The 11,850-nt window shown below is 48.5% G+C and overlaps 1 protein-coding gene across 1 annotated transcript; it reads right to left on the bottom strand.

The window, feature by feature from the left end:
* Positions 1–798: 798 nt before the first annotated feature.
* Positions 799–8,292, bottom strand: CCK (cholecystokinin). The gene is made up of 4 exons (XM_032161958.2): positions 8,207–8,292; positions 7,634–7,844; positions 6,354–6,569; positions 799–1,212 (listed from the first exon to the last, which is right to left on the bottom strand). The coding sequence occupies exons 3-4, from the start codon at positions 6,565–6,567 to the stop codon at positions 1,079–1,081; spliced, it is 348 nt and encodes a 115-aa protein (XP_032017849.1). The 5' UTR covers positions 6,568–6,569; positions 7,634–7,844; positions 8,207–8,292; the 3' UTR covers positions 799–1,078.
* Between the last annotated feature and the right edge of the window lie 3,558 nt (positions 8,293–11,850).

Below are 11,850 nucleotides of genomic sequence, written 5' to 3'. Positions count from 1 at the left end.
GGACTAGTTCCCCTCACTGATTTCTACAGAGAACCAACAGACAGATTGGCTTCTGCTCTGTATAACTACCAGAGTCTCCCCAGCACTTTGGAGTCCCATCAACTCCAAAACATGGCGGGGCTCAAGGAAAAGCGATTATAGGCTCTTCTCTGCACGATTGCAGCTCCAAGTGCGGTCTGCAACCAGCAGCATTGACATCACCTGGGAGCTTGCTCAGGCTCCTGCCCAGACTTGCTGAATCAGAACGTGCAGTTTAACAAGATTCCCCGGGTGATTGCTGTGCACTCAGTTGGAGAAGTGCTAGAGTGATGAAGGTCCCGATAGCCTTGGAACATTAAGCCCTCCAGTTTGTGAATCTCCTTAGCTGGGGCATAAGGGCCAGTCACTTTCACTCTTCAGAGCATGTTTCCTCATCTGTAAAGAAAGGATGATAACTTCTGTGGTTCTGTGCCACAGAGCCATGGAGTGATCAAATGTATGCACAACCATGGCCAGTTACTGCCTGTAACTTGTTTAAAGGCCAAGAGAACCCCAAGGAAACCCTGGTGGGAGTAGGATTGGCAAATAAGCTCAGGGATCAGAGTGGCCAGGGCTGGGCTCTGGAGTTGCCCACAGATGGCCCTTTCACTGTCCACCTGGCCTGTAGCAAAGTTAGCTCCAGGCCTGAGCTGCATTTCCCAAGCCCTTTCTGGGGACATCTACTACAAGGATTTGTCCTGGTGTAGCATCTATCAGGCTTCCCTCCTTGCACGTTCTGAGGACCAAATGGAGCCCTTTGCCCTCAGTAGACTCAGGGAATGACAGGGCAGAGTGAAATCACTTTAATAGCATAACAACATTTTCAGACCAGGAGTCACAGATGAAGAAAACATTTTGTCTTCCATTTGCACAATTCTGGTGAGGTGTGTGGTTGCACTGGACAATCTTACAGACACATTTTTCACATTGAGAACTTAATAAATAGATACATACAATGTCAAACTCCACAGACAATGAGTTATGAGTGTGATTGTTTTCTTATTCTGCCTCCTCTGGGTTGGGAGGTTGCTTCCCGTTGGGCTGGTGGAGGCTGGGTCCTCTAGGAGGGGTACTCATACTCCTCGGCACTGCGACGGCCAAAATCCATCCAGCCCATGTAGTCCCGGTCACTTATCCTGTGGCTGGGGTCCAGGTTCTGCAGGTTCTTAACGATGGACATTCGTCCAGAAGGAGCTACAAGGAGCAGGGAGGAAGGAAACAGGGACATTACATCTAAAAGCATCCCTAGTTCAATTTGTGAAGGAGAGCAACGGAAAAAGCCAGACACAATATAATAGACACCACCTTAAAGGTATCAAAGAGCTATCAAAGTAGTGGAATTGATGGACCAAAATCTAAGAGAGGAGAAGGACCGATGTCTGTGTAACTGGAGAGATGACAATATTTACAAGTTAGGGGTGTGCTTTGCGTTCTGCAAGTATTTAGGTGGATTCATTTTCTCCAGCCTTGCAGTCTGGGGACTTGCCTAGATTTTTCTTAGTCTCCCTACCTTTTGCTTTCTTTTGGTAGGTGGGTGTTTTCCTTTTGTAGATGGCATCAGCAGAAACCAACCAAAGATTTTTCCAGTACTTATTTGTTCCTAAATTCATCCCTTAATATCCATCAACATTCCTGACTCCTGGAGAGCTCTTGTTATTAAGGTAGCACAATTATATCTTGAGGTTGGAATGGTTAAAAAAATAAAATCGTTTGTGGGAGTGTAAATTAGTTGAACCATTGTGGAAGACAGTGTGGCAATCCCTCAAAGATCTAGAACCAGAAATACCATTTGACCCAGCAATCCCATTACTGGGTATATACCCAAAGGATTATAAACCATTCTGCTATAAAGACACATGCACACGTATGTTTACTGCAGCACTATTCACAACAGCAAAGACTGGGAACCAATCCAAATGCCCATCAATGATAGACTGGATAAAGAAAATGTGGCACATTTACACCACGGAGTACTATGCAGCCATAAAAAGGATGCGTTCATGTCCTTTGCAGGGACATGGATGAAGCTGGAAACCATCATTCTCAGCAAACTAACACAGGAACAGAAAACCAAACACCGCATGTTCTCACTCATAAGTGGAAGTTGAACAATGAGAATACATGGACACAGGAAGGGGAACATCACACACTAGGGCCTATCAGGGGGTGGGGGTTAGGGGAGGGATAGCATTAGGAGAAATACCTAATGTAGATGACGGGTTGACGGGTGCAGCAAACCACCATGGCATGTGTATACCTATGTAACAAACATGCATGTTCTGCACATGTATCCCAGAACTTAAAGTATAATAAAAAATAGATAAAGCCCCTTTGCTATATACTCTTTTAGAAATATGAATTTGAAAGTTATATTCAGAAAGCTTTTGTCATTTATCAGTAAGTGTTTTGAATTGATGATCATTTTATTTTTAATGATAAATCAATATCAATTAAAAATGATATTCAGAAAAAGACTGTCGGATTAAAATCTTGGCACCTCAGTAATACTCAAAGAAGGGGGGGAGAGAGGTGATAACAAAGGTGATTTAAATCAGTCATTTTGACCAAAATGCAATAACTGAACCTGAAATCGTCCCATTGGGATGGAAGTTAAGTCTTCAGGAACAGTGTGATCCTTTTGTAGAGCTCACACTGAGTGAGCAGGGACATGAAGAGGCAGTTTATTTGGAGACATGAGACATAGTCCTAGCTCAAAGTTCATAGACGGAAGCCTCCTGGGGTACGAAATCAGTAGAACACCTTCTCCTGTGCAAGCTCAGTCTTAAGAAAGGCCCTTCAGGGACTTCAATGGACAAAGCCCAGGCCAATTCAAGGGTAGAGGAGTAGAGGACCACTCAATGACTCCCACTGTGTTGGGGGCCACTGTGTCCCCACCTCCTGTCATGCTGGTCTATATCCCTTCTGCATGAGGCTGCCCTTGCCAGCTCCTGCCCATAGGCTGAGTAGAGTCAGACTATGGCTTATGTGTTGATAAATGAAAATGCAAAGGCAGTTACCCTGGGTAATGAAATTAAGCAAGTTTAATTAAAAACAGAAACAACACAGAACAACGTCCCCACCCTTTCTCTCCCCAACCCCAACCCTTCCCAGTTTTGGAACCAACAGTCAATTCAGCACATTTCAGGCGTTTTTGCAGATATCCTCAGCCTACGTAGAAGAAAAATAGCCCCTGCTATTTAATTGTTCATCATTCAGGTGAAATATTACCCTTGAATTCAGGAAAACCTATAGACCCAGTTACCTGTACATGGTCACATGGAAAAATGACCCATCCTCCTGCCTGCTGTGATGATGAGTGCCCACTCTAAGGCCTGGGCACAACCCAAATTTCCATCTAATGGAAGCAAAGTGACAGCTTCAATATGAGCAAGCAGCCTCAGTGAATGGTGGGGGCACCATGTTCTGTCATGGAAGCTGCATTTATCACACACCCTGACTTCCCCGTTCCACGTACAGTTCTGTCCTCGTGTCATGTGTATTTACCAGGGTCCTCACTCGCTTTCCCAGTGCTGACATAGAGTAGGGGCTTACATCTGATGTATGGAATTGATCAAAGCCTGATTCCTATGGGCCACAAGAGATGGACGGGCCTCCCTCTGGATCACACAAGGAATTGGAAGGGGCTTATTGGAAAGCTAGCCTCAGGATGTCTGCATGTCGCTCAGCTAGTGAGCTGCTGAATCACCTTATTCCTGGAGAAAGACTTTGGTGCTGAGAAAACAGTGACTTTCTCAGCTCTTGCTACAACTGAAGGGTTTAGCTCTTTTAAACTTTAAAATGTGGAATAGGCAGTACAGCTAAGAAGCTGAATGGCTTCCAGGCCCTCCCGGGGGGAGCAGGACTAGATAGAGTCTCAGCCCTGCTGTTGCGTAGAAACGCAACCGCATGTAGGTTACTCAGGCTTCTAGAGCCCCAGCTTCCACATTGGCAAAATGGGTATAATAATACTCACTGTGCAGGGCTGTTGTACTGAGAGAGACAATATAGATGTAGCATTGAAGCTTTGCTGGGCATGGGGGAGGTGTACACTAAATGCCTCTAGATGTCTTTACCCACTGCCCTCCAATAGAATTGTCTCTTCTTGGGCCATTGAAAGTGCTGCAGATATTTCCTAATGATAAACTCTAAAGCACTGCTCAAAGAATGCATTGTCTTGTTTAGGACTTTTAAGCATAATATATACTACAGTGGAGCAAAAATCTGATATGATCTCAAAATATGTAAAATATTCAAAGAAACTGTGCAGTATCTATATGTGTAAGTATTTAGTCCTAGTTCATGTTTGTCACATAGAAGAGTTTACTTGTTTTTTAGCTAGCGTTGATCCTAGGTGTTGGCATCTGAATTTCCAAGTGATTGCTATTCCCTCCTGGGTTTGTTTGGCACAATTGGCTGAAGGCAAAGGGAGAGGGGGGCTGAGAAGAGGGACTAGAAAGAACTTTCCAGCTAAGGTTTGTGCTATAAGAGCCATTGTCTAGTATTGGTTCTAGGAAATAATTTGGTAATGAGCTTTTTTTTTCTTTCTTTTTTTTTTTTTCCTAGAGCAATTTTGGAACCAAGAGTCAATTCGGCACATTTCAGGCCTTTTTGCAAATATCCTCAGCCTACGTAGAAGAAAAACAAGGGTCTTTCCTAAATTGGAGGAGGGGAGTTCCAGGTCCACAGTTAAATGAAAAGCCTAGGATATTTCAGACTGGTCTGGCTGAAATTCAGCCTGTATCTGGGGACAAATACTAAATTATTTTCAGGCAGAGAATCAGCAGGAACTCAAAAGCTTTCCGACTTTCTCTCTCCATCTGGTAAGTATTTCTATCTTTTTCAATTTAATTAGCAGGAAAGCAAAACAGAAGGTGATGGGTGGGGCAATTTCCCAAAGACTGGAAGAAATACAACAAATCACTGATTTGTTCTTTCCTTCTGAAGCCTCTGGGTCAGACTTCCAGGCTTCCCTTCATGTGAACCCGCAGAAGAACTCTGCAGAGCCAAAGCTCTTCATCTTATCCCTCTCTGGTCAAGTTACGGGCTAAGGTTCAAATCTAGGCCCTGGAACACCAGTTGGGTAAGAGAGCTTCATGGAAAAGGCAACACACCTCCCACATCCCTTCCAGCAGTGTTTGCTAAATTCTTTTTTTTTTTTTTTTTGAGACAGTTTCACTCTTGTTGCTCAGGCCAGAGTGCAATGGCGCAATCTCGGCTCACTGCAACCTCCGCCTCCCGAGTTCAAACTACTCTCCTGCTTCAGCCTCCCGTGTAGCTGGGATTAAAGCATGTGCCAACATGCCCAGCTAATTTTGTATTTTTAGTAGAGATGGGGTTTCACCATGTTGGTCAGGCTGGTCTCGAACTCCTGACCTCATGTGATCCACCTGCCTCAGCCTCCCAAAGTGCTGGGATTACAGGTGTGAACCACTGCTCCTGGCCTGCTGAATTCTTTTAATGTCCAGCTGTGTTTGTACTGTTTAGCACACTGCTCCACAGCCAGTGTTCATCATTAGTGTCACTGGGGATAAAGTTGGCAGAAAAAAGCTGCCCCAATCCAAAGCATGGTTCCTATGGGTCACAAGAGATGAATGGGCCTCCCTCTGAATCACACAAAGAATTGGAAGGAGCTTAGGGGAAAGCTAGCCTCAGGTCAGAACTGCCTGCATGCCACTCGGCTAGTGAGCTGTTGAATCACCTTACTCCTGGAGGAAGACTTTCATGCTGAGAAAACATGCTCAGCTCTTGCTACGACTGTGACCATCTCTGCAACAGTAAAGTAAAAACAAATACCTCTCTTGTTGGGTAATCATTTGTAAGTCATTGCAAGGCGAACACAAAACTGCTGCTGATTCTTTCCTTCTGTTACATACTTTGGTGGAAATGGACACATTGTCACTGCTTTTTTAAACGGTTGTAGCCAGATCTCAGGCATTCTCAGCATCGACCCCTTCCTGCTAGAGGATTTCCAAGGGTTGGTGTCTGGGTGGCTCCAGGTCTTTTGCGTTTTCAGTAGAGAGTGTTCAGTGTATGTAGGAACCCTTTCCTGGGGTTCAATAATTATCTTTTAATGGCTTGGTGAAATGGTGTTGAACTTAATCAGCAACACTGCTAAAAATTAGTTCAAAGAAAGCTTTTCAAGAAGGTTCCCCTTACTTATAAATTAAGTTCTCCATACCCCTTCTCAGATTGCTACAAAGGACGGCCAGAAACCATGTTGCTTGTTTCCTACCGAGAGAGGTCATCTCCATCAGGCCAGCGCTAGAGAAGAGGGTCAGCATCTGGGAGCCTGGGAACAAGGGCAGAAGTGAGGGATGGGGAGGCAGCATTCTTACCTTTCCGGGCCTGCTGGATGTATCTCGCCAGCAGCGCGCCCAGGTGCGCTCGGGACTCGCCGTCCGTTCTCTGCGCTACCCTCAGCTGCCTACCGGGCGCCTCCTCTGCCCGCTGCAGCCCGGAGCCCGCGGGATCTGCGGGAGGCACCGGCTGCGTCAGGGCGCCAGCCGCCAGTACCGCCATCAGCACGCACAGGCACACGCCGCTGTTCATGGCTGTGGGGAGCAAAGGAGGAGGGCGCATTAACTGAAAGGCCGGGCAACAGAGCTCCTGCGGCGGGCCGGGCACCCAGAAGCGGGCTTAGGACAAACACAGGTGCTCCCGACCCGCCAGGCCGCCGCAAGCACGAGGGCTCGCCAAGCGTTGACCCCAGCCGAGTGCCATGGCGCGCGCCCCCGGGCGCACCTGGCTGGTCTTTGGGAACTCCTCACCCAGTGCCAAGGGGCAGAGACCCTGTTTTCTGCCGTGTTGAGCAGAAGGAATGTTTTCTGCTTTCCTAAAGTTTGAGGAAGTGTTTGCAGAGTGCCTCTCTTCTAACCGAAAGAAGAAAAATAAAACCCCACGAGACTAAAAATAGTGTGAAAAAAACATCCTAAAGGGAAGACTCCGTGGGAGAAATGAGAACCCCGGGGAAAGCACCTTTCCAGATAGCTAACAAGCTTTCAGTATGGAAATACAGTAAATGATGAAAAAGAGAAGCACATTTAAAATGTAGGAGCAATAAATAAAGCCGTATTTATAAAGTTTTCTCAAAGTGTACGTGGGAAATGGCAATAAGCCACTACGCAAAACATAGGCAGGTTTTAAAATCGGAAATATGTGCCCAGCGCTCAGGCTTCGAAAGCCCCGTGCATTTTAGATCGCTAGTGGATAAAACACCCTCAAGTTTCTATCCGTAAAGCCTCGAAATTTTCTGCAGTATTTAGAAAATGAATTTAAATCTTAAAACCCTCTAGTATTTTATTAGAAAAGATTGCAAAGTCCCCCGCACCGCTGTGTAACAGCTAGCAAATCTCGATCTGCATGTGAATCTTAGCAAATGGGTAGTTCATCCCTTAATGATGCGGGCGTATGAAAGGCTCTAAAGCAGCTCTACCCACCCGGACCTCACTTTTAGACCCAGAGCCGTTATTTCTGACTTAAAGAAATGTCTTTCGAGCTCTCGGAGGGAAGACACAGAAAGTAGAAAAACATAATGGAAATGGGCACAAAGCTGAAGACAGCATCCTTCAAAGACACACGACACTTGGATCCCCCGCTGACGAACCGAGGGACCTACCTTTTGGATTAGGACGCAGCTGGCTTGGCGTTTCCAACCGGAGCAGCCCGGCAGCTGAGCCAAGTTCAGGGAGGACCAGCGGGCGGCTGTCTCTTAAATAGCCCCGCCCGGCGGCGTCGGCCAGTCATGTATTTACCCAACGCTGACGCAGACTGGCAGCAACACGTGCTCAGAGGGCGGCCACTGGGGCGACAACCGGTTGAAGTGGCTCCTGGGAGAGAGGGGGAGGTGGTCCAGTGGGGTGGAGTTAATCCCTCCCAGGCGCAGTGCCCGGTGTCCGCGCCCCTCTGGGTCCGAGAAGCTTCCGCCCAACCCTTTCCAGCTGCCGCTCCCCTGCGCATTCCAGAGCAGTACTCTCCAAGGTGGGAAACCTAGGAGTTTGGAGTCTCCTCCGGGATGGAGAAGCTGCCGCTAGCTTAGTTCGCTTTGGGGACAGGAGGAGCCAGAAAGGAAACTGGGGGCGGGGTGGGGGGTGGACACTGGGCAGGACTGAGCGTCAGCAAGGCGTGATTCTGAGAGGGAGGGGGCGTCGGCACCCCTACCCTGGAGCGTCCGAGGCGCTGGTCTTCATACCTGTGTGGGCTCTTTCGAAGGAGAGAGGAGGAGTCGGGGTCTTCACTTTCTTCTCAGCCGCATTAAAAGCCCTCGCAGTTCTCCAGGTTTCCGAGGGCCAGTGTTCTGGGTCAGTGAAAGGGCTCCGGCCACGGCTGGCTGTTGGTGTCCTGGGCCTCTCTTTACGCAGCTGTAAAATGGGGATGACACCATGTGGCTTTGCTCAGAGGAATCCGGTTTGGGAAAGGGATGTGTTTTCTTCCCGGGCCAAGTTACCACCACTTGCGGCGCCCAGTGTTTCCCGTTGTCGACAAGCGGCGCCAGCGAGGGTCCTAGGGAACTTGCCCACCGCACCCCGCAAGCTCGGGTACACCACGGCATCCGCCCCTCCCACCTTTCCTGAGGGCCCACACACTCACACCCCCAGGACAGTACCTTCCAGAACTCAGCTGCGCAGCCTGGAGATGAGGACCTCACCTCTAGTCAGTCACCCGTCCGGTGGAGGGAAGGGAGGCACCAAGTCTACCGTGCGCCTTTCCCTGCACGCGGTTACTCTCCCGGCTCCGGAGCGGGCCGACCCGGAGCCCCTCAGTGAGCGGTGGTCGTCTACACCCTGAAGCCCTTTGAGTTCGAGTCGGCTTGCTGGTGCTTGAGTTCGCCGCGTCCCTGCAAAGGCACTGCCAACCCCATTTCACAGACCACAGACCGAGGCGCGAGGAAGAGCAGCGCCTTGCCAAGGCTCACAACACACCCCTCGCCCTCTCCGTGCACCGAGGCCACCCAGCCTGGGACCTGGAGATGACCAGGCATCCTTGAACCTTGAGACCTCAACTCCTCTCCCTTTCTTTCCCCCATCCGTCTTAGATGCAAGGAGAAATATTTAGAAGCGCTTATTTTAAAATCGGAATCCGTATTCCGCTCTGGAATTCCCTCTGGAATGGAGGGACTGTGGCGACGCCAGTGTGGGGTGGAGTGGGCGAGGCGGGGGGGGGTGGGGATGGGGGGGCGGCCCAGAGACGCCCGCAGTTGCTGCTCCACTTTCTAATCCTGAGAGGCAGCTGCGTTCTGCAACCTATGGGCAACATGTTTGAAAGAGCTGATTAAATGCTTTCCAGTGGTTTCCCCACGAGCCTGCTAAGGCTTGTGTAGTTTAGTTGAGAAAACTAGTCTTATTTGTGATTGTGGCAAGACATATCTGGAAACACAAACTTGTTATCGAAATACCCCCAGAGCTTCTAATTCAGTAGGTCTGAGGAAGGGCCCAAGAATCCGAATTCCTTCCTTCCTTCCTTCCTTCCTTCCTTCCTTCCTTCCTTCCTTCTCCTTCCTTCCTTCCTTCCTTCCTTCCTTCCTTCCTTCCTTCCTTCCCTCCTTCCTTCCTTCCCTCCTTCCCTCCTTCCTTCCTTCCCTCCTTCCCTCCTCCCTCCCTCCCTCTCCCTCTTTCCCTCTCTTTCTTTCTCTTTCTTTCTTCTTTCTTTCTTTCTTTCTTTCTTTCTTTCTTTCTTTCTTTCTTTCTTTCTTTCTTCTTTCTTTCCTTCTTTCTTTCATTTCCTTCCTTCCTTCCTTCCTTCCTTCCTTCCTCTCCTTTCCTTCTTTGAGACGGAGTCTCACTCTGTCGCCCAGCCTGGAGTACAGCGGCATGATCTCAGCTCACTGCAACCTCTGCCTCCCAGGTTCAAACGATTCTCCTGCCTCAGCCTCCCCAGTGGCTGGGATTACAGGCATGTGCTGCCATGCCTGGCTAATTTTTATATTTTTAGTAGAGACAAGGTTTCACCATGTTGGCTAGGTTGGTCTCGAACTTCTGACCTCAGGTGATCCACCCACCTTGGCCTCCCAAAATGCTGGGATTACAGGCGTGAGCCACCTTGCCCCACCGAGAATCCACATTTCTAACAAGTTCCTGGGTCATACTGAAAATGCTAGTCCACAAAGCACAGTTTGAGACCATTTCTATAGAAGTTCCCTACCTTATACCAGTTACTCAACTCCTGGCCTCGGTCCATTTAATTCATGCTTATTCAACACTTACTTTGTGCCAGGCCCCAGGGATTCAGTATGAACAAGAGCCGACAATACAATAGGGGAGCTGAAGCAAACAAGTGGACAAATACCTCTCAACGATTCTGATATTTGGGGACTATGGAGTGGAGATGGTAGGAGGTGATCTTGGAGAAATGTTTTGGTGAGGGGAGCTAGGTGTGATATGGAAGATGCCCAAAAGGCAGAGGGACTGGAAGGGGAGGGCTGGATAGGAGGCCCTCAGGGATGGGCAAGCAGGAACAATCAAGGTAGATTTGTTTTAGGATAATAAGCCATTATGAAACCCATTAATTATTCAGAAACATAATAAACATTATGCAAGTCATTAAGTGTTCATCAGAGAACGTTCAGAAAACAAAAGTAGAGAAAAGAAGAAAGATTCCAGCCTCCCAGGGAACAACCTGTTGCTGCTCAGGAAACTGGTAGAGGGAACTGGACTTGGTGACTGAGGCTGACCTTGAGTTTCCAGGCTGGGAGACAAGGGTGGGTGGTAGAGTATTACCCAAGACAGGGAATTCAGAAGGAAAAGTAGGCTTGGAGTGTGGCCGTGGTGGTGGTGGTGGTGGTGGTGGGTGGGTAATGAGTTCAGTATGGGATTGGTTGATCGTTTGTGCATTGACAGTCCAGGAGGAGTTTGGGAGCCTTTGTCCTGAGCAGAGAGACACTGGAGGGGTGGACCCAGAGTCTGGCATGTGGGTGGTGGCTGCCAGCCTGGGAGTTATAGGGAGAGTTGAGGAAGGCAACTAGCAATGGGTGGCAGGGAGCCTCTAGACAGACCCCTGAGGAGTGACAGTGTGAAGGAGTGGGTAGAGGAGAAGGAGCTGGTACAGAACCAGACAAGTGGGCCAAGGAGGCCAGCGTGGAAATGCCAGTGCAGAGCCAGAGGTGACAGGGACCATCAGAAGCTGAAGAAGGGCTTGTGCGTGGGCCTTTCTCATTTACGATAAAGAGAGCTGCTTGCCTCTTTATTGTAAAATAAAGCAGTTGTAGCCGCTTGTCTCTCAGGAGTGGAAATTCTGAGCAGGAATGTGTGATAGAAGAGCTGCTAGGAAAATAAAAAGACATAAGGGATCTGAACTCCTTGGCCATAGTCATGATTTTTCCTTCTTACAGGGTCAACGGGTACTAATTATTCTGACTATCGTTCCTAAGCAAGTTAGGCCTGGAGCCGACACTATTCCTGTAATCCAGATGCATATCCACTTAAAGATAATCCATTTGTTCACTTAAAAAAGTGGGCTTGATGTCTCCTGAGGCAGATGCCTTTGGTGCTCCTCACCACAGTTCCACGTTCTCCCTCTGGCTTCAGCTGCAGCCTAGCCAGGCTGGGCAGTTTTCAGCAGACAGCATTCCCACTTCAAGCTTTCAAAGCACCCCTCTCGGCTTATCTCCTTCAAAGTTCAGCCCCTGCAGAGGTTCAGCCTGTAAGTATGGGTGTTATCTCCCCGGAAGACAATCTTCAGCCAGTGGGGAACGGGAACTCCAGTCTCTCTGTATGAACCCTTCTGGAAGCTTCTAAAAACTTCTCAATGGTCCTTTGCCTGTAGCAGTGAACTTGATAACAGCTCTCTCTCTCTTTTTTTTTTTTTTTTCTCTCTCTCTCCCTCTCTGTCATTACACGG

Source organism: Hylobates moloch, unplaced genomic scaffold (assembly GCF_009828535.3).
Source record: "Hylobates moloch isolate HMO894 unplaced genomic scaffold, HMol_V3 SCAFFOLD_8, whole genome shotgun sequence".
In the NCBI taxonomy this organism is placed as follows: Eukaryota; Metazoa; Chordata; class Mammalia; order Primates; family Hylobatidae; genus Hylobates; species Hylobates moloch.
This window is presented reverse-complemented; position numbering and strand designations above follow the sequence as displayed.

Coding starts and splice junctions, on each gene's coding strand:
- CCK (XM_032161958.2), bottom strand. CDS start 6,567: ATGAACAGCGGCGTGTGCCTGTGCGTGCTGATGGCGGTACTGGCGGCT. Junction 1,213..6,353: donor CATCCAGCAGGCCCGGAAAG/GTAAGAATGCTG, acceptor TGCTCCTTGTAG/CTCCTTCTGGACGAATGTCC.